This window comes from Passer domesticus, chromosome 8, assembly GCF_036417665.1.
Source record: "Passer domesticus isolate bPasDom1 chromosome 8, bPasDom1.hap1, whole genome shotgun sequence".
Taxonomy (NCBI): domain Eukaryota; kingdom Metazoa; phylum Chordata; class Aves; order Passeriformes; family Passeridae; genus Passer; species Passer domesticus.
In genome coordinates this window covers 7,392,703-7,415,297 of record NC_087481.1, presented here as the reverse complement: position 1 = coordinate 7,415,297, position 22,595 = coordinate 7,392,703, and the positions used below count along the sequence as shown (strand labels likewise).

Below are 22,595 nucleotides of genomic sequence, written 5' to 3'. Positions count from 1 at the left end.
CCCAAAGGTCTTTTTCAGTCAATTTGATTCTGTCATTCTCTGATGATTGGGACACTCTGGGGTCATTGTGACCCTGCAGTGCCTCATGGAACTAAGAGGACCATGATGACACTGCAGCCCCATGGAACCAGGGAGTGCACTGTGACACTCTGGGTCCTTGTGGAACCACAGAGGCCATTGTGACACTGCAGCACCTTGGGGAACCAAGGGGTTTCACCATTTTGACAGTGAGAAACCAAGGAGACCATTGGGAGACTCCAGGGCCCAGTGGAACCAAGGGGCCGTTCTGACACTGCGGGGCCTCATGGAACCAAGGGGTGATTGTGGCACTGCAGGATCCTGTGTAACCAAGGAGCCAGTGTGCCACAATTGGACCTCAAGGGATCTGGAAGACAGTTGTGACACTGTGTGGCCTTGTGGAAACAAGGAGTCCATTGTGACACTGAGGGAACTTGTGGAATCACAGACACCATTGTGACAGTGTGGGACCTCATGTAACCATGGGGCCACTGTGACACCCTGGGGCCCCATGGAACCAAGGGGCCACTGTGAAACTGCGGCACCAACGAGAACATTGAGACACTGTGAAGCCCCATGGAACCAAGAAGAGCATTGTCACATTTTGGGGCCCCGTGGAACCAAGGAGAGCATTGTTGCTCTGCATGGTCTCATTGAAACAAGGAGAGCAGTGTGACAGTGCAGGGCCTGGTGTAAGCAAAGGGCCATTGTGACACTGAGGGGCCACATGGAGCCAAGGACATCTTTGCAGATGACATGAAGCTGGGTGTGAGTGTTGATCTCCTGGAGGGTAGGAGGGCTGTGCACAGGGCCCTGGACAGGCTGGATCCAGGGCCCAAATCCAAGAAAGGAAGGTTTAACAAGTCCAAGTGCCGGGTCCTGCACTTTGGCCACAACAACCCCTGCAGTGCTACAGGCTGGGGACAGAGTGGCTGGACAGCAGCCAGGCAGAAAGGGACCTGCAGGGACTGATGGACAGCAGGCTGGACATGAGGCAGCAGTGTGGCCAGGTGGCCAAGAAGGCCAATGGCTCCTGGCCTGGATCAGGAATGGTGTGGCCAGCAGGAGCAGAGCAGTGATTCTACCATGGTGCCAAGTCAGGAAATGAAATGGGGAGTGGGGCCAGAGAGGAAAGCAAAAAATGGGATGGGCTTTTTGCAGGGGAGGGGACAGGGATGGGTAATAGGAAGAAATTTGTACTGCTAGGAGTAAAGAAGAAAAAGTGAAGCAAAGGAAATGCTGAGGGCAGTTTGGGGGTGGCTGCCAGGCAGCCCTGGCTCTGAGCAACAGCATCTGCAGAGGCACAGGAAACTCCCAGCTGATGGGAACAAACTTTCTGGCTGACTGCAGAGGCCAGGACAAAGCTGAGTGGTTTCCCTGGTGTCCCCCAGCCCTTGCTGGCCCCAGGGGCTGATGGCATTTGTGCTCCCTCAGGTTCATGTCCTAACAGCAGCAGCATGGGAGTGCTCCTGCCTGCTCTGTGCAATGCAAACAGGGGCTCCTGAGCCAGTGCTGCTGTGGCTGTGCCTGCAAGGATGTAGCACCTGTGTGAGCTGGGGGAGAGGCCAGGGCTGCAGAGGGGGGATGTTGTTGGCAGCTCCATGAGGACGCTCTGGGACGCTGCCCTGGGCTGTGCAGTGCACTGGGGATGGATCAGCCCCTGCTCTGCTGCTTCTTCCCATCTCCCCCAGGGCCCTTGCAGAGCCCCAGCCATGCTGTTTGCCCCCAGCCTGCCCACGGCCAGCCTGGGGCTGCTCACCCTGGGGCTTTTCTGTGCTGAGCATTGGCCTGGCCGTGTTCTTGAGAGAGCCTGGGAAAGGAGCCTGCAGCCCCCAGGGCCTGGCCTGAGGCGTCAGCGCTGCCCCAGCAGTGCCCATGGCCTGTCCCTGCTGCAGCCCCGGCACTGCCACCCCCAGGACTGTGCCCGGCCCCGAGAGCACTCAGGCCCTGCAGCAACACCAGGGCCACCAGGGCAGCGGGGCAGGGCCACGGCAGCAGCACTGCCAACACCAAGTGCTGCTGCTGCTGCTGGGCACAGCTGCTGTGCCAGCACTGATCTGCCCCAGCTCTGCACACAGACATTGCTGCTGCAGCTCCAGAGTAGGCAACAAAAGGGCATCTCTGCAGAAAACTTTGCTGGGAGATCCTTTCATTCCTTTAAAGCCACTGAGAAAACACCCCCTCAGTGACACAGTCTGCGGCCATGGTGAATGTGTAGAGAAACAAAATGAGAAATGGCACAAACAATGACCCTACTTTGTAGACAATATGAAAAAACTAAAACAAAGAAAAAAAAATGAAACAACCAAACCAACAAGAAGTATCAAAGACAACCTTTATTACAAAAGATTTGCCAAAATTGATGAGCAGTTTAATGTTTCTGAAAGCATCCAGTCATCAGTCTCCACACTGCAGCCTTGAGCTCTTGGTTCCTCAGGCTGTAGATGAGGGGGTTCAGGGCTGGAGTCACAACTGAGTACAGAACTGACAGGGCCAGATCCAGGGATGGGGAGGAGATGGAAGAGGGCTTCAGGTAGGCAAACAGGACTGTGCTGATGAAGAGGGAGACCACAGCCAGGTGAGGGAGGCAGGTGGAAAAGACTTTGTGCCGTCCCTGCTCAGAGAGGATCCTCAGCACAGCCCTGAAGATCTGCACATAGGAGAAAACAATGAACACAAAACAGCCGAATAATAAGGAGGCACTGAACACAATGAGCCCAAGTTCCCTGAAGTAGGAGTGTGAGCAGGAGAGTTTGAGAATCTGGGGGATTTCACAGAAGAACTGGCCCAGGGCATTGCCATGGCACAGGGGCAGAGAAAATGTATTGGCTGTGTGCAGCAGAGCATTAAGGAAGCCACTGGCCCAGGCAGCTGCTGCCATGTGGGCACAAGCTCTGCTGCCCAGGAGGGTCCCGTAGTGCAGGGGTTTGCAGATGGACACGTAGCGGTCGTAGCACATGATGGTCAGCAGGAAATACTCTGCTGAGATGAAGAACAGAAAGGAAAATAGCTGTGCAGCACATCCTGTGTAGGAGATGTTCCTGGTGTCCCAGAGGGAGTTGTGCATGGCTTTGGGGACAGTGGTGCAGATGGAGCCCAGGTCGCTGAGGGCCAGGTTGAGCAGGAAGAAGAACATGGGTGTGTGCAGGTGGTGGCCGCAGGCTACGGCGCTGATGATGAGGCCGTTGCCCAGGAGGGCAGCCAGGGAGATGCCCAGCAAGAGGCAGAAGTGCAGGAGCTGCAGCTGCCGCGTGTCTGCCAATGCCAGCAGGAGGAAGTGGCTGATGGAGCTGCTGTTGGACATTTGCTGTGCCTTGACATGGGGATCTGTAGAAAAAGTAATCATGCAATAGTTGGGTTTGGAGAGGACTTGAAATATCCCAGCAGAGCATGGGTACACTTTCCCCTCACTGCCTGAACAGGGCTCTGCTGCCTGGAGCTGTCCCTGCCAGCAGCTGCTTCCCTGTGCCCAGGGCTGGGCCCTGCCAGTGCTGCCAGAGCCCAGCCCAGCCCTGGGGGCTCAGATCTGCCCTGCAGACCCCTCCCAGCTCTGGCACTGCCCAGGGGCAGCTCTGGCTCTGCAGGCTCTGATGGCAACGTCAGAGCAACTCTGAGGAGGATGGAAAAGCAACACTGATGCTGCCTGTGAGGTGCCCTGTGCTGATTTTATTCTCTGCCTGGTTAATTACCATCTGAGAAAAAATGTTTTTATTTTTCTCACTTGAACTGAGAGATGAATATCTCTGTGCAATTTCCCATCCAGGCAAGCCAGAACTGTAGATTAAAAAAGCAGTATTTTCCTTTAGATGCCACCCCTGACTTGCTGTGCTCCCTGTATAAATCTACTTGGAAATATTCTGGAGTTCAGTGCCATGCTGGTAGCAGCCCTGAACAATGCAGCATCCTCACCACACAAGGAGAAACTTCCAAACCTTACCAGATATCTCCTTCCACCCCGATCTTGTCCCCCAGTGCTGGCAGCAGCTCCCCGGGCCGGCTGGGAGCTGTCCCTGGCAGGCAGCAGAGTCCCTGCCCCAGCACAGCGCCCTGGGCTGCAGGAGCCTGCTCTGCAGGACAGCCCTGGGCACCCCGGGCTGCTCTGCACAAGAGAGAATCTGAGAATGTACTCACAGGGTCTGCAGGCATTGGGATGTTCCAGCTTTAGGAGATGGTTCCAGGAGCTGCAGCTGCATTGTCCTGCAGCCAGAGGTTCCTGTGCCAAGGGCTGGCAGGGATTCTGCCCCAGGCACTTCCCAGCACCTTCCCAGCCCTGACTGATTGAAGCTCTCTGTGCCTCTGGGCTGTGCCCGGGCTGGCTGCAGGCAGTGCCCCAGCCCTGCTGGGCTGGCAGAAGAGCTGCTCATCAAGAGAAATGTGCTTTTGAAGCTCTTCTTGCTTACCAGGAGCTGCCTCTGTGCCAGGAGCCCAGCCCAGCTCAGCAGCACAGACACAGCAGCAGGACTTTAATGACCCTCTGGGGCTTTGTGCTCAGGCCCTGAACATCAGTCCCTCAGAGGCAGCTGAAGAAACCTCTCCAGAACTCCAAGTCAGAATCACACTCCAAACTTTCTTGGACTTTTAATGGGTCCCACTGAGGTACACGACTCAGAAAGTGTCCCCAGGCCCCAGGCAGAGCAGAGAACTGGAGGCAGTGATGCCAGGTGGGGACAAAGAGAAGCCAAGTCTTGGTGGCCTGGGGCACAGCAGCAGGGTCTGTGCCGCCAAGGGCTGTGAGGAGACACCTTGTCCTGAGGCCCTGGGGCCTCCTGGCACAGCCCCAGCCAGGCTGGGCACTGTCAGCCCCTTGTCCTGCCCTCAGCATCCCCCCCTAGCCCACATCCCAGTGGCCTCAAGGATCTGCTGGAAGGAGTCCCTGGGGAGCCTTGCTCAGCAATGGCCCTGGGGGCTCCTGAATGCTCCCAGGGACTGCAGGTTTTTCAAAGGACTTTGGGTTTGGCTTTTGCCTTGGACTCTCTGAGAGGTTTGTGCAATCATGGCCTCCAATTATCTGCTGCAATTAGTCCCTGGAGAGGCTTTGTCAGTAACAACACTCAGTGGGGCTCATTAATGCTTCAAGGTACTTCAGTTATTTTAAGGTCCTTGGTGTTTCCCCTTTGATACAGACTCTGTGAGAGGTGTGTGCAATCATGGCCCCAGTTATCTGCTTTAATGAGTCCCTTGAGAGCTTTGTACTGACACTCAGTGTGGCTCATTAATACTTTGAGATACTCAAGGTTTTTAAAGTACTTTGAATTTTCCTTTTCACACTGAGTCTTTGAGAAGTTTGTGTGCCATCCTGGCTTCCAGTTCTCTTCTCCAATAAGTCCATGATCAGCCTGTGTTGGGGATTAGTAGGACCCATTCATGACTTGACATACCTGGGGTTTTCTTCTGACTTTGACTCCTGGACAGGTTTGTACAATCTCCTCTCAGGTCCTGACGTTCCAGGGCTCAGCTCCAAATGCACCACGGGGCTTATTAGCATCAAGCAAGTCCTGACAAACCATGGCTCTGTCTTGATTTCCCTCTGCTCTAGTGCTGTTCATCAGGAAGGTTTCCTCCTGCAGAAATATTTCAAAAATTTTCTAGTAAATATGTATTCCTATTTTAAATTATGTCTTTTATTATTTTTCTTATTACACAAGAGGTGATTGAAGCATTCTGTGATTGATATTGATCCAGGGACTCTCCTAAGGAGCTCTGGTCTGGTCAGAGAAGCTGTGCCTTGAGCTCTGACCCAGTGTCAACAGCCTTGCTCCACATTCCCCATCCCCATCCTGTCTCTCCTCACTCACTTGGGATCTGCTTTGCTTGGAGATCTGACTGCACACAGCCAAAGAGGGATTTTGTCTTTTTAATTCTTTGAAGCAATCTAAAACTCTTGAGTTTCTCTGTAGAAAACATAGACCCTCTTCAAGTCTGTGCCAAGCCCAAGGTGCCACCAAGGTGCCAGCATGGCCACTCCAGACCTGCCCTGGGCCAGCTGTGAGGGTGGATCATCATCCCAGCCTGCATTGGGCCATTGCAAAAAACAAAATTCTGCTTAATTTGATGTTGATTTCTGTTAGGGACCGGACACCGTCGTACCACAGATACAATATTTTCTAAAATGTCCTTGTTGACCACACCAGAAACAGATTTTTGGGCCCTGTAATTGTTGCTGGGGACCCTTAAAGGGGAATGGCATGGCCACTAGGGCCTCTGCAACTCCTTGCCCAATGGCCTGGGCTTGTATGGCCGCTACGTGTTCTGCTGTCCTGAGGCAATTACAGCCTCAATCATCTGCAGGAGTGTGGGTTCCATCTCTAGTGGAAGGGCACGCAGCCCTTTCTTACATTCCAGGTTGGCATTGGCTACCCCCAATGATTTTAGTAATTCATTTTGAGTCTTTTCATCCCAGACTTGTTTCTCTAGTGCCTGTTTAAGGCAATCAATAAATTTCATGCAGGGCTCTCCGGGTTCTTGTCTTATGTTTACATAGTCCAAACGGGGGGTGCTACCATCCGGTACCTGGATTAAAGCTTTCAAAGCCATCTCTTTTATATCATCCAATACTTCTCTGGGGATACCTGCTGCTTGATCATCTGGCAGGCTGTGTTGTCCTTTTCCAGCTAGATAGCTGATTGTCAATTGCGCCCTTGCCTCATTATTAGCATAGTCTGCTATTAATTGATTTAGTAAACACTTCCATCCCCCTTTCCCACAGGGTGTATTCTGTAGGTGACAAAAATATGGTCATATATATTTTAAATCATAGGGGGTTACATGTGCTGTAAACATGGCCCTCATTAGGCCATTGAAACAAGGTGAGTCCTGCCTCTAGTCTTTAGCTGCCCTACAGAGCTCCTTGATTTCCCCATAAACCTGTGGCTGATACCTGGGATTCTGCTCCCTTCTTTCATCATGTCCTGGGGCAATGAGGAGTTTCAAGACTATTTGCCAGTCTCCTTCCTTAACTGCTTCCTTCCAGATCCTTTCCCAGGGATCTTCTAGGCTTGAGGGGAGAGGTGGCACTGGGGAATCCAAACTGTCTTCTGGGGAGGAAGAATAACTTGGAGCAGAAACACTTGGATTAAAAATAGTGTGACAGCCAGGCTTAGTATCCTTGACCATAGGGTTTATTTTGTTGCCAGAGGGTGAGTAAAGGGTGCTGCCATTTTGTCATTTTCGGGAGCTGTGGCCCAGGGTGGAGGTGGAATGAATGACAGTGGAGGTGTGACCTGCAGTTACAGGGGTGGAGTCTGGAGGTTCGTTCAGAGTGGAAGAGAAGGTTGTGGTAGCAGGAGGTGGAGGAGCCAAGATGGAGGGAGGATGGCCAGGCTCCCGAGCCACATTGGGGCTTCTTCCATCTTGGGTCTCCAGGGCACAATGCTCCAAGACAGCGTGGCCATTGCCATCTTGGACCATCATGGAAAGTCCAAGAAAGGCAGGTTTCGGGGGAGGTCCCGGGTTAGGAGTGACTGATGGATCAAGTTTTCGACTCAGAGCTTGCTGGTGAAGGGTCTCAAGGATGGTGTAGAAGAAGGGGCGCATGCGGGTGCAACGGGGTCCCTTTTGATCGAAAGGTTCTACAATTTAAATCCCACAGAGTCACAAAATTCAGTAGTATGGATATCGTCAGCATAAGTGTCTGGAAAATTTTGAATGATCCACCTCACGATTGATTTTAATTTGTTCTTTGAAAATATTTTGTCATGATCAGTGAGAATTAACTTAAAGTGTCCATACAAGCTCCTTTCTACTTTGGACAACTGACCACCCATTTTTCTCCTTCTCCACTTTGGGGGGAACAGCCACCGGAACACCCCAAATCAATTATGGGATGTGGATCCGTATTTGAAAAACACGGTGACAAAATAGGCGATAAATGTCCTGCATTTTCCCAAACCCACCTGAAATCCTCCACAGGAAGAAACCATCATCGTCCCCACCAATGCTGGCTCAGGTCCCTCGAAGTGATGGGAAATCCACTGGGCCCGGCACAATCCACAGTCCCGAGGAGCACTGGCCTATCTCTCAGCTAACCCCAGCTGATGTAACTGAATGTCAGGGTCCCTGCTCAGGGGCCAGATGTCACAGTGAGGGTGGCTGCAACAAACCTCTTTGGTTCCCTGACTTAAGAGTGAAGTTGGCAAAAATGAAAAGGAGTGGGTTCAATGGAATTGCCCAAAAAGAACTTCAATAATGGGGTGAAAATCAATAAACATGGAGAAGTTGAGCACAGCATGAAGGGCAGGATCCAAAGACCTGAGATAAAGGGAAAGCAACAACATATACACTTGGGGCTAGAGAACTAGAACAATACTCATATAGGGGAAACAAGTAACCAGTAGGGAAGCAGAACTTGGACAACTTAACTTAACAACACTAAAGGCTTATGGGAGAACTCCCAAGCTCATCCTAAGGTAAGCAAATGATTCCCAGGGCTTGAACCTCACGCTGGGTTCTTTTGGGGTAAAATCTGGCTGACTCCGAGTTACAGCCGGGCTAACTCCCACACTGCTGCTTTGCACTGGCCCCTTGGGACCGTGGGGCCCAACAGAGCCACAGTGATGTCCTTGGTTCCACAAGGCTCCACAGTGTCACAATGGTCCCTTGGATCCATGGTGCTCTGCAGTGTCACAATGCCCCTGCATTTCACAAGGCCACCAAGTGTCACACTGGTCTTCATAAGAAGGAAACCACAGAACCCCCATGTTTCAGGAGCTGATGAATGGCAGCTACCAGAGGCTAAGGCAAGCCTGACCTGTTTGTCCTGGCAGGTTTGTCTGGGAGCAACCCTTGGATATTCAAAATTATGAATGTGGAATCCTAATTTCAGACATTTGTGCCTGGAGAAGGATGATTTTTTCCATGAAAAGAAAAGCATAGCGCCCTTTCCAGTGTTTGGAAAACAGGTCAGTGCTGGCACTCAGGAATTAAAGACCAGCCAGACCTGTCTGTCCTGGCAGCTTTTGTCTGGCAGCAATCCTTGGATACACAGAAATTTGGAGGTGGAATCCTAATTTTGGCCATGGATACCTGGAAACGATAGACAGTTCTTTTCCATACAAAGGAAAGCCCAGAGCCCCAGTGTTTCAGGACTAGATGGGAGAGGCCTTCCACATTCCAAGGTCAGCCAGACCTGTCAGGTGACTCCTGGGAGGCCAAGACAGCCAGACCTATTTTGTGTTCTCTTGGTTCCATAGGGCCATGCAGGGTCACAATGGCTCTATGCTTCCATGAAGTCTTGCAACATCACAGTGGTTCTCTTGCTTCCATGATGTCCTGTGGCATCATAATGGCCCCTTGGTTACACAAGTGCTTAAGGATCTTAATGGTCTCCATGGTTCCAAAAGGCCCCACAGTGTCATAATGGTCTTTGTGTTCCATGAAGCCCTGATGTGTCACCATGGCCCCTTGGTTCTGTTGGGGCCCAGTAGTGCAACAATGGTTCCACAGCTTCCCACAGTGTCACAATGACCCCTTCCCTCCATGAGGCCCTGCAGGGTCACAATGGCTCTTTGGTTCTGTGGCGCCCCAGAGTGTCACAATGATTCCATGGGTCCTTGCAGTGCCACAATGGTCTCCATGGATCCATGGTGCCCCACAGGATCACAACGGACCTTTGGCTCCATGAGGCCCTGAAATGCAACAATGGCCTCTTGGTTCCACAAAGCCCTGCTGCTTCACACTGGCCCCTTGAGACCATGCGGTTCAACAGAACCACAATGATGTCCTTGGTTCTGTGAGGGTCCACACTGTCGCAATGGTCCCTTGGATCCATGGTACTCTGCAGTGTCACAATGCCCCTGCATTTCACAAGACCCCACAGTGTCACAATGATCCCATGGTTCCTCAAGACCCCACATTGTCACAATGATCCCTTTGGTTCCACAAGTTCCTGCAGTGTAACAATGCCCTTTGGCTCCACAACGCCCCGCAGTGTCTCAGTGGTCTCCACAGGAAGAAAACAGCCGAGCCCCAGGGGCAGATGAGAGGCAGTCACCAGAGGCCAAGGCTAGCCAGACTTGACTGCATTGGCAGATTTTGTCTGGGAGAAAGCCTTGGATATAGGGAATTTTAGAGGTGGAATCCTGATTTAAACCATGGGAGCCTAGACAAGAAAGATAGTTCTTTTCCATAGGAAGGAAAGCACGGAGCCCCAGTGCTTCACAGTCAGATGGGAAGTGGCCCTTGACATGTCAAATTCAGCAGGACCTGTCAGACAGGCCCCAGGAGGCCAAACCAGGCAGACCTGTTCCATGTTCCACTGATATCATGGGTCCCCACACCATCACAATGGTCTCCTTGATTCCATGAAATCTGGCAATGTCACAATGGCTTCTTGGTTTCATGAGCCCCAACAGACTCACAAGGGTCCACTGGCCCCATGCAGCCCTGCTGTGTCACAATGGCTCCTTGTTTCTATGGGCCCCACAGTTTGATCATTGACCCTTGCTTCCATAGGGCCCCTGAGCTGCATAGTGGTCTCCTTGATTCCATGAAGTTCCACAGTCCCACCATAGTTTCCTTGGATCTCCATTGTTACAACTCACCCATGGTTCCATGAGTTTCTGTAGTATCACTGTGGCGTCCTTGGACCTGCATTGTCACAGTGACCCTTGGTTCCATGAGGTTCCGCAGTGTCACCGCGGTCGCTGTCAGAGGCTGGATGAGATCGATGTCCCGAGACACCTGAGGATGCTCAGAATGCCAGTGTGGGGCCAGGGCCGGGTCAGGCCTTGGTTTGTGGGGGAACAGAGCCCCGTCCCCAGCCCTGGCCTGGCAGAGCTGTCAATCACACAGCAGGGGCGGTGCTATTCCAGCTCTAATTGGGGGCCCGAGGGGCCGCGCACACCGCCACTGCTCCCGGTAGCGACGCAGAGGAGGAGGTGACGCAGTTTTTGCTGCACAGCAGAACTGGGGCTTCCGTCCTCACGAACGTGCCCAGGAAGTCTACTGTTTGGCTTGAAGTCTAGGGTCCTCACTTCAACTCTGTTCTGTTGAAATTACAGTGAGTTCTAAAACCTCACTAATTGAATAGGAGTACCTTTTGCCAGCAGAACCATTGACTTAGTTTCTTAAATTTTGGTTTTGTTTGTCGGCTTCAGGGTCTTTAGTTAGATTCCCTTGACTTCCTCTTGATTTGCATATTTCCCAGGGAGGTTTCCTCGGCGCCATTTTAGAGAGCAGTGGAGGCAGCACTTGACGGAGGTAACAAGGGTGGGTGTGAACTGCAGGGACTAACAGTGAAGGTAACTAACAGGTTCAACCTTGTAACAACAACTCTGCTTATTACAACTTCAAATCAACAGTAACATTAGAGGTTTTACATCTTAACAACAACATAATTAACACACTTGACTTATTGAAACTTCACATTTAACAGTAACACTTTCAATGGCCTTAACTTACAGGATTGTCCATCACACCAGCATTTGAGTGTTCTGGGGTGTTCCAGCCCTGCAGGCTCACAATGGCCTCCTGTTTCCATGAGGCCCCGGTGTGTCACACTGGCTCCTTGGTTCCTTGAGGATCTGGAGTGTCACACAGGTTGATGGCATTTGTCCTTGCTGCCCCTCACATCCCCCTGCCCCACAGAGAGCCCCGAGCCACCCGTGAGGGACAGGCCCTGCTGGCCCAGGCTGGGCTCAGGGCTTGGCCTTTCTGCTTCCCCCAGCCAGCCCAGGCCTTGCTCAGCATTGCAGTTCCCTGCCCAGAGCCTTGGGCTCCCTGCACTCCTGGCCTCAAGGATCTGCTCTCAGCAGTCCCTGGGGAGCCTTTGGCACTCCCTGCCCTCACCGGGGCCCAGCCATGCTCCAAGGCACTTGGAATTTTGCTTATGACTCCTTGAGCAGCTTCTTCATCCTTCTCTTAGTGCCTTAGGCTCCTGGACCCAGCCCCAAATCCAACATGAGGATCGTCAAAACACAGAAAGCTCTTGCGGGCTCTTTCTTCAATGGTCTTCATGTGTCCAGATCTTATGCAGCTGATTGGAGTCAGTGTGGTGTTCCTTTAAGGATGAAAGATTTCAAAGTGCACCTCATTATTATTTTTTTTCTTTAATCAAGTATTTTTTTTAGGTTCCAGTTCAGAGAAGAGCTGATAGAAGCATTCCCCAGTAGATCTTGATGCTGAATGTCTCCTTGGGAGGTCTGGGCATGTAGAAGAATGAGCCCCTTGAGGGCTGACCCTGTTTGGACAAGCTGCTCCTCACCCCCAGCCTCACCATGTCTGCAATGCATGGCTCCTCCCTCTGGGAAGAGCACCTCACAGTGGGATTATGCAATTTTATCAGTCCTGCAGTTACACTCAATGGCCCATTAACAAAAGATATCTCCCTGGAGGGAGGATTGATTTGTTGAAGAGATAAAGAAAACTGCCCAATTAACAGAAAATAACTGCCCTACCTCTGACAGATGGTAAATACAATACACACATTATCTCTCAATCCAGAACAACAGGATTTCAAATTAATAGAATGTATCTTAACATTGCTCAAATCTAACAATAATGAAGTTCAATTTTGCTTAATCTTATCAACCCTGAATTTGCATTAAATTAAACATCACAGAATCAAAAATTAGTATCATTAGGAGTTATACATACAACAAAATTTAACTTATTCTGATGCTATTCATGGAAATAAGGTACTGAAAAGTTGAACAATCTGGGATTGAAATAACAGCATGATGGATTTACTGGAGGGATTAAAAGGATATAAGGTGTGTGTCATGATTTTATGTAAATTAGTTTTGAGAGAAGCCCATGGTAGCCACAAATTTTATGCAAGCATAAATTTACTAAAACCATTTAAACTGCAGTTTTACTGAAAGAAACAATAATGTGGAATGTGGCAAACTGCCCAGCAAACCAGCAGCTTCTTGAAATTGTATTTAGTGTCATTCCAGATGGTCAATTTACCAGCATTTCTGTTAAAAAACCTCCAGCAAGCGCCGTGGTGGGGGGGCCTGGCGGAGCCGTGCCGGGGGCTCGGGGGAACCGCGCCGGGAGCAGCCGAGCCACGCACCCCAAAGCGCCCGCGGTTCCCCCTCCTGTCCCAGAGCCTGTGAATGTGCCTCCGTGCCAGAGGGAAGGGGCAGGAGATCCCCCAGTGCATCCCCAGCAGGACAGCATTGGCAGTGGGGTTGTCCTGCAGCCAGGGGCCATGCTGGGCTGGGAGATGGAGCAAGAGAGAGGGGGAAGGGGGCACTGACTTCCTCCTCACCTGCCTGAGTGTCTCTGGGCATCTTTCTCTTCCTTGCAGCATTCTCCTCCATTGGGCCAAGGTTTGGGAATGGGAAATCCTGCTTTGGGGAAAAACCAGGGATGAGCACAGTGTGTCTGAAAGGCCCCTGCCCAAGTTCATCTCTAGAAGTCACCTGGTAAAAACCTTCAAAATCCAAAAGTGAATCAAAAAAAGCCACCAGGAGCATCTCATTTGCATTCTCATCCCTCTGGAGTTCTGGTGGTCCCCTCTCTCATGGCTGCCAAGGATCCCATGGGTCCTGGGGATCCCCCCTCTCCAGGGTCCTGTTTAGGGATGCTGGGTGGTTTTGGGGTTCCAGGGTCCCTCTCTCCAGCCTCCCCCCAGTCCAGCCACTTGGGGCTCTCTCCTCTCCCCACCACCCTGTCCTGGTTTAGGGCAAATTTGGGAGAAAACCTCCAAAAGGGGTTTCCCCTAGAAAGCAAATTCAAGCAGCCTCTCCCCCAAACAGTTTGGGAAAAGATTTCCTTGGAGAAAAGTGGAAAAAACCTGGTTATTTAACAGACAAAGCATTCATGAGCACAGCAAATGACCAATATTAAACAATAAAACTTCTTGCCGCTCCAAAAGAGATGACAAACTCAGAAAGTCCCTCCGTGGGCTGTAGCTCTGCTCACTCAGTCTCTTATCAGTTTCTCCAGCACTGGAAATGCTGTGGACTAGGCCCAGGCCTATGGGCCACAGGTGGAGCTGCCAGTGCTCTCCTGGATGTTCAGAGCAGGTTTAAACAGCTCTAAAGTAAAAGAAAAACCACAGTCCAGGGCACTTATCTGCCTTAGAGAGCTAAAAACTAACTAAAACCAAAGGAGAACCCTGTCCTGCAATCTGTCTGTCCAGGAGCCGGAATATGGAGGAGTGCAGTTTCTTAAAAAACCTGCTCACTTCCTGCCTCCCTTCGGTCTCAGAACCAGCCTTAAAGGTGCAGAACTCATTTCTGGGTTAAACAGATGAAGAGGATATGAGCATGATCCCAGGTTCAGCCCTTCTGGGGGTTTGGGGATGTCTCTGTCCCTCTGACCCCGATGATGTTTGGTTGGGGTCACACCAGGGCTGAGAGGGACAGAGACCACCCTCGTCTCCACAGGGATGAGAAGGTCGGGGAGCCCCACAAGCCCCGAGCACCCTCAGTGGTGAGCGGGACACAGAGCCCCTGGTCCCCAGCCCTGCACAAGCATTCCCTGAGGCCAGCGGGATGGAGAGACCCCTGAGCATCGCCCAGAGCAAGGGGACAGAGACCCCTGAGCATCCCCTGGGCTGAGAGGGACAGAGACTGCCCCGAGCATCTCCTGGCATGGAGGTGAGAGGGAGGGAGACCCCCAGGCATTCCCTGGGATGAGTTCCCTGGGATGAGAATGATGGAGACCACCTCAGGAATGGTCTGGGGTGACAGGGACAGGGACAGCCCCTGAGTAATGGCCTGGGGTGACAGGGACAGCCCCCAAAAGCCCCTCCCAAGCATCCCCCAGGATGAGAGGCAAGAACAGAGACCCCTCGAGCATCCCCTGGGCACTGGACAAAATAAACTTGGCAGAAATCAAATTCAACTCTGCATAAACCACTTTGATGAATATTTGATTTTCCCACAAGTGGCATGTGATGAAAACGCAAACCAATCCCAAGCATTAATAAAACAACAATAGAAGCAATTCTGTGGCAATTCCAATTTCCATCGGTTCCTGCACAGTTCCAGCTCAGCTGCTGGCAGGTTCTCGTAAAAGAAAAGTGGAAATTCAGCCCAGTACAGATTATTAAAAGCAAGAGAAATTTTTGTGTAACTATCACAAATGTGACAGGGATGAAGAGAATAACGATTCTCACATTTGGCAAAGCCCCTAAGCCTGCGAATTTGGGAGTTATTCAGGAACTTGGCTACCTTAGCTGGGCTTCCTGTGGCACTTTAGCAGCCTTGTGTTCCTCACCTTGGGGTCAATGAACCTTGTCAGCCTCACTGATAATATTTGTTCCGTTTTCTCCAGTGATTTGAACAAACTTTTCAAGGAAGAACAAGAAAATATTTTCTTTACACTGGCTACCCACAACAGCCATTTTGTCACATAACTCGCTTAGGGGAAGATGTGTCCAAGTTTCCAAGATTTCCTCCCAAATGAACTACAACCTCCTCAGAGGAGGGAACCATGCTGTTATCAAAGGCTCTTGGGGTCAGACAACAGTGCCTAAACACACTGTGCCAAAATAATGTTGCAATCCGGTTAAGAAAAAGGTTAGAGAGATGCTTCTGCACCAATTAAGGTGCTACCAAGACCAAATCCAAAGTGGATTTTATTGAATAATAAGTGTGAGGTAGAGAGAGATGGAAAAAGAGAAAAAGAGAAAAAAGGGGGTAGGGCAATGTAGTGACAGGAAAAGAGATTTTCCCTGGGCCAGGGCAAGATTGACATTGTCCCCTGTGTGTGTGGCTGTCCCAGGGTGGGGGTTTTACACCTGAGCCAGTTTGGGTAAGGGGGGTGGTGTTCACCCCCCCAGCAGGGATTACCCCACTGTTTCAGGTTGCAGTGCAAGATGTAACCAAATGCATGTTTTCCATCACCATCTTCATAAACTGTTATAAACAGGCGGGGCAGTGTTCTTTATCTCTTCCATTACTCAGCCCTGATAATGCCCTCCAGGGGCTCTCTTCTGTGAATGGGCCATTGAGTGTCCCTGCAGGACTGGTAAAATGACATCATCCCATTGTGGGATGCTCTGCCCAGGGGGAGGAGCCAAGCATTCCTACCTGGATATAAGCTGAGCCTTGCAACACCAGGAGCACCTTGGCTACTGGATTCCCAGAGGACAAAAGCTCCATCACCAGCACTCGATCATCAGAGGAAGACCAGACCCTTCTACAGGATCGCTGCTTCGACAGAATCGCATTCATCACTGCCACAGGACTGCAGCCACCATTTAATGGGACTGCTCCCACCACCCTGACCAAGAGGGTGCCAGGTTATATCCTTACTCTGTCGGTTTAAGGCAGTGTTTCTGTATCATTATCTTGATCTAAATTTCCTTTTTAAATTGTAATTCTGACTTAGACTCTCCCTGTGGTTTGCCTTGAAAGCAGTACTAAACGCCATGTACTCATCCATTGTTTTCCTCCCAAACCAGAATTTCCCATGCCAAAACCTTTTCCAGATGGAGGAGGAGGTTGTGAGGAAGACGAAGATGCCCTGGGACATGCAGGCAGGTGAGGAGGAAATCAGTGCCCCTTTCCCCTTTTTCTTTGCTCCATCTCCTAGCCCAGCATGGCCCCTGGCTGCAGGACAACAACATTGGCAATGCCATCCTGCCAGGGATGCACTGGGAGGATTTCCTTCCCCTCCCCTCTGGCATGGAGGCAAATCTCATCCTCTCCTTGCCCTGCCTTCCTCAGACAAGCTGAGAATAGAGACCAGGGAGGACAAATCCCCATGGCAGAACCTCATGGAAGAGGCAGATTTGAGCGGCTCCATGGCACAGGAATCTAACAAGGAGGAAAATTCCCTGAGATCCCGCAGGAGGAGGGGCTTCAAACCCAGCCCAGGGTGCTCTGAGGAGGAAAGACCCACCCTGTGCCAGGAAGGTGGACAGAGCTTCAGCCAGGGATCAGAGCTGGTGGTCCGTGAGCAGCTTCCTGATGGGGAGAAGCCCTACAAGTGCTTGGAGTGTGGGAAGAGCTTCAGGCAGAGCAGCACCCTGATCAGCCACCAGATGATCCACACTGGGGAATGGCCCTACGAGTGTGGGGAATGTGGGAAGGGCTTCAGCTGCAGCTCAAAACTTGTCAGGCATCAACGCATCCACACTGGGGAGAGGCCCTACGAGTGTCCTGAGTGCCAGAAGAGGTTTCACACCAGCTCAAATCTCCTCTGCCACCAGCAGATTCACACAGATGAGAGGCCCTTCCACTGTTCTGACTTTGGGAAGAGCTTCAAGTACAACTCCTACCTCATGAAGCACCAGCGCATCCACACTGGGGAGAGGCCCTACGAGTGTCCCCAGTGTGGGAAGAGGTTTCACATGAGCTCCAATCTCCTCCAGCACCAGTGGATTCACACAGATGAGAGGCCCTTCTGCTGCCCTGACTGCGGGAAGGCCTTCAACCGCAACTCCCACCTTGTCACCCACCGGCGTATCCACACTGGGGAGAGGCCCTACGAGTGTCCCCAGTGTGGGAAGAGCTTCAGACAGAGCTCTCATTTGAACAGACACCAACAAAGTCACCAGTAAGGGAAGACATGCAAATGCTGCAACTGCAGGAAGAGCTTTGGGCACTGCTCCAACTTCATCCCCCACGGGAGAACCACGTTTGGAAGAGCCCTGGTGATACGTGTTCACTGTGATCCATGCTGGGAAGACACCTGTTCGTATTCCTGCCCCTGCCAATGACATGATGTGAGCCTGAAGAACATGAGGGTCTGGCCAGGGCTGTGTCATTACATTCACTCTGACCTCAGGTCATTGCCAGGGGCAGGAAAGGGACTCTCTCTCTCTATCTCCTCCTGAGGAGAACGGTGTCCTTTCCAGGCAGGAGGAAATTATGGCTGGGAAGATACAGTCAGTTGTGTTGTAGTTTTCCCTTTTTTATAACCCTTCTGTTGTCAATATTGTTTCTCTTACTGTTTGTTCTTTATCTCGTTGCTGTTCCAAATAAATTGTTCTTATCCCAGCCCAGGATCTTTGGCTTTTGTGCTTTCCATGGGAGGTGGGAGGGCAGCGAGCGGCAGCGTGGTTGTAGCAGGAGCAGGACATTGGGGAATCCCATTACTAAACCCCAGCCTGTGGAAACCGAGCATCCCAGCTGGTCCCAGCCCTGCTGGCCATGGCAACAGCCTTGGGAGCAGGTCCCTGGCTGGGGCTGTGGGAACCTCTTCCCTCTGGTGCCCAGGGCCAGCACTGGAGGGAACGGCTGCAGCTGAGTCGGGGCAGGCTGAGGATGGATCTCAGGAAAAGGTTTTTGCCCAGAGGCTGCTGGGGCACTGCCCAGGCTCCCCAGGGAAGGCTCCCAGCTCCAGGGCTCTCCGAGCTCCAGCAGCATTTGGACAGCGCTGCCAGGCCCAGGCTGGCATTGTTGGGGTGTCCTGTGCAGGGCCAGCAGTTGGACTCGAGGATCCTGATGGGTCCCTCCCAGCTCAGCCAGTTCTGTGCATCTGGGATCCCATGACTCTGGGGATGGGGCTGCCAATGGTGTCCATGGCAACCACCCCTGGCCTGGGGTCTGCATGGAGCTGTCAAGGGACTGAGCATGGCAACAGGGGTCTGGGGATGGTTGCCATGGAAACTGACCATAGCAACAGGGGGCTGGGGATGGTTGCCATGGAAACTGACCATAGCAACAGGGGCTGGGGGTGGTTGCCTACTAAGGATCAGATTTGTCACAGGCCCTCAGAGGGGTTCCATGGGGACTTTCCAAGAGTCTCCAGGCTGTTCAAGAGCTGGAATGTCACAGGCAGAGACAGGGGCTCCATGGACACCTCCCAGGGGTTTCTGGGGATGGTAAAGAGCCCTGTGCTCAGAGACAGTCACAGCCATTCCATGGTGACATCCCAGGGCACCTTGGGCTGCAAAGGCACCGATCTGTCACAGGCACTCACAGGGGCTCCACGGTGACATCGCAGGAGTCCCCAGGCTGCCAAAGAGCCGGGATGTCCCAGACACTCCCAGGGTTTCCTGTCATGGGCACAGCAGGAGCTTCAGGCAAAGTTTATTGGAGAAGCTCCTGTTAGGTCACGAGGTGCAGAAAGGATCCTCAATAGCCCCCACAGATCCCCAAATGTGACTGTGGAGTCAGAGATGACACAGACTCAGGTCAGAAGGCTGAGAGCTAAAAGCCCCCGGTTTATTCAATCCTCTTCTTTTATACCTTGGTTTGCTACAAGTGGACCTCATTGGTCATTTAATCAACACATTTTACATGATTGGCTAATGAAGAAAACACCTTCCATTAAACAACTTTTTGGAAAAAAACCAACTTATTCCAAACACCACCTGTGGATAGTTTCCAATTCTTTCTCTCCAGCTCCCTAAAAGTTTCCAGACCAATTCATGGGAAAGCTTATCTTACTTTCTCTGTCTCTGACCACACTGTCATATCCACATCCAAATACTCCCAAGAACCTCCAGGCTTTCTAAACTTCTTCCGTGAAAGGAACTGTGGAGCAGCTGGTTCCAATTGCACCCCAGAATTTTCAAGCGTTCCTGTGTAAAGAATTATAAAGGTGGAATTAACCTTTATAGAATTTGGTCCACAGGATTAAAGATGGGATACCATATATAAATATTTATATAAAATCTATTATGGTAATGATTAGGCAAAATTTTCCTGATGAGAAATATTTACACCAAGATATAAGAGCTCTAACATATTATATAAAGCTCTAGGAAGTGATTTCAAAGCAACTGTGCTAAAGGAAAACCAGTTTTTAAGCAGAGATTTGTGTCACTCCCCCAGACCAATGACCGTGGGCAAATCCCTTTGGCTCAGCCTGGAGCAGTGACCTTGAGGGGCGTCCCCACTGCAGGGAGGAATCTCAACAACTCCCAAGAAGGAAATGTCAGGAGACGCTGCTGTTAAAATTTGGGACAGGGCTTTTCTAGTCAGAAGTGCTTCCCTGACAGTCAGATGTGCCCAGGCTGGGCCAGCTCAGCAGCTCTGCAGAAGCTCTCAGTGCTGTCCCTTGGTTGTTCCTTTCTCTGGGGATTTTTCCAGCCCTGCCACAGTTTCCTCTCCCTCTCAGGATGTCAGATTTGGGATGGAGAAATCTGGTTTCACCCCCTCATTCATTTCCCACTGGGGCTTTGCAAACAGGGCCTGGCTGGAGTTGTTGGAGCCCATTGCAGGCAGAGCCTCCTGCTCCAGCAGGAACTGCCTTTCCTGTGCCAGGAGCAGGGCAGGTCCCGCTGCAGGAAAAGCCCCAGGCCAGCCCCAGCACAGGGAAGGGCTTGGGCACAAGGGCAGAGTGCCGTGCTGGGAGCTGTGCCAGGCAGAGCCTGAGGCACCAAAGGCACCTTGGCAGCAGCAGCTGCTTGCAGGCCATGGCCAGAAGCCTCCCTTGGTAGCCCGGCCTGGTGGCCAGCACTGCAGAGCTGCTGCCTCAGGGCTCATTTCTGCCTGGGCTCTGAAAAGCCACTTCTGCTCCAGGAGCCTGCCTGGGAAGCCATTGGCCCCAGCACCTTGGGGACAAGATATGAATGACAAAACTCTTCATGCCAGCAGAGACAAGGCAGGGGCAGAGGAAAGGGGAGAGCCAGGCCCAGGGGACAGGGCTGCCATGGTGATGGCTGTGAGGTCACTGCCCCTGCAGCAGCCTGGCTGCCCTCAGCAGACATTCTGGCCAGAAGCGTTGTGATGGCACCCAGCACATCAGAGAACCCACACAACAGGAATTCTGTCCTTGGGGATGAATGGGTTTCACTGGGTCAGGCTGCACAAAGGTCCTGCTCTTGGACAATTACTGTGATGGGGAATCCAACTGTGGAAGAACACAGTTGCAGTTTCGTGCACTCTCCTCATTGTAAAATATTTCCTCCTTCTAACAAATGTAAATCCACCCTCATTCAGTTCACAGATATTGAGCCTTGTTCTGTCACTGCAAGATTTGGAAGAAAATAATTTTGACCACTGTTTTCATTTTCACAGACCATGGAGAGGACCCAAAAACCTGTCAAGATGAGGTTTGGAGGCCTCATCCCATAACCAGTAGTGAGAGGCGGCAGACTCTGGGCTCAGTGGTTTGGAGACTGAGGACAGAATACGAGTAGCCGGGGCGGGATTAAAGGGTGGTTTCACACATCTCGGAGTTTTTCTTTATTGTATAAAACAGCCAGAGAAAGAGATAATGGCACCAAGGGCAGCTTGGGAAGCCCAGACTGGACACCAGGAGAAAGGAATTTTCCTCCCGGGCAGGGCTGTGGTGCAATACATCCCCCAGAAGGAGCCTGGAGCAGCCCAAGGCTTTGTGTGGGCAGGCAGAGGCAGGCAGGAGGCAGAGCTGTCAGCAAAGGAAGGGGCCAGCCAGGTGGGGCAGCCGGGGGATGACGACAGCCTGCAGGGACAGAGGTGCAGGGCAGGGACACCGTAGGACAGCCTGGGCTGCACAGGGCACAGGGATGGGCAGCAGCTGCAAGGCCCTGACAGAGCCAACTTGGGCAGCACTTTGGCCATGGCTGCTGGCCCTGGGCCTGAGCCAGGAGCAGGAGATAAGTGACCCTTGCAGGCCTGGGGCCTCATTGCCTCCTTGTCCCTGCTCAGCAGCCTGGCAGGGGCTGCCCCATGGTGCTGCCTTTGGCATTGCACATCCTCACATGCCAGAGCCCATCCCGGGAAGAGCCCTGAGCAAGGAGGGAGGGACAGGATGTGCCTGGCCAGGGGCTGGGGCTCAGGCCTTGGCCCTTTGCATTCCTGAAACACATCCAGGATTACTCAGCACCACAGACACCTTTCCCTTCCTTGTCTGAAGCTGTCATCACCGCCTCCAGTGTTCTGCTCTACCTGGAACCTGGGGACACTTTCACATGAGTTATGTCCCTCAGTGGACCCCATTTAAACTACAAGAAATGTCTATGTTTCAGCTTAACTTGGAGTTCTTGAGAAGCTTTTTGAGCACACTCCAAGGGACTGAGTTTGATGCAAAGAGCACCAAAGCCCCAGAGGGTCATTAAAGTCCTGGTGCTGTGTCTGTGCTGCTGAGGTGGGCCAGGCTCCTGGCCCAGAGGCAGCTCCTGGCAAGGGCAGCGCTGCAGAGAGACAGCTCTGGCCAGGAGCAGCTCCTGTGCACAGCCCAGCAGGGCTGGGGCACTGCCAGGGCAGCTCAGGGACACCAGCAGGGCACAGCCAGAGCTGACAGGGGCTCAGCACTGGCAGGGGCTGGGGGATGTCCCAGAGGGGACTGTGTCACAGCAGCACCTCTGTGGCTGTGTCCTAGAGGCACAGAGCAGCTGTGATGTCAGCAAGGGGCTGTGTGACAGCACAGAGTGGGCTGTGTGAGGTCACAGGTTGGGCTATGACATCACAAAGTTTGTTGTGTGAGGTCACTGAGCAGCTGCAGCATCATAGAGGAGACTGTGTGACATCACAGAGCAGGCTCTGACATCATGGTATGGTTGTATGACATCATAGAGGAGACTGAGGTCAAAGTGTGTGCTGTGACATTAGAGAGTGGCAGCATGACATCACAGAGAGGGTTTTGTGACATCACTGAGGGTGTTGTGACATCACAGAACAGACTGTGACATCACAAAGCAACTTTCTGACATCACAGAGTTTTCTGGGACATCACAATGCAGCTGCATGACATTCCAGGGTGACATCCCAGAATTGGCCCTGTGACAAAACAAGGGTGCTGTATGA

The 22,595-nt window shown here is 52.0% G+C and overlaps 2 protein-coding genes across 2 annotated transcripts in view; one reads left to right on the top strand and one right to left on the bottom strand.

Moving 5' to 3' along the window:
- LOC135305562 (zinc finger protein 850-like) overlaps positions 1-22,595 on the top strand; it is a 243,967-nt gene that overhangs the window by 96,035 nt on the left and 125,337 nt on the right. Inside the window, exon 4 of the mRNA XM_064429296.1 lies at positions 16,913-17,472. Within this exon, the coding sequence (XP_064285366.1) occupies positions 16,913-17,472 (560 nt within the window). The remainder of the gene's footprint in view (positions 1-16,912; positions 17,473-22,595) is intronic.
- Positions 2,337-3,322, bottom strand: LOC135305639 (olfactory receptor 14J1-like). The gene has a single exon (XM_064429378.1). It carries the CDS (start codon positions 3,320-3,322, stop codon positions 2,390-2,392), a length of 933 nt encoding a protein of 310 aa, XP_064285448.1. The 3' UTR covers positions 2,337-2,389.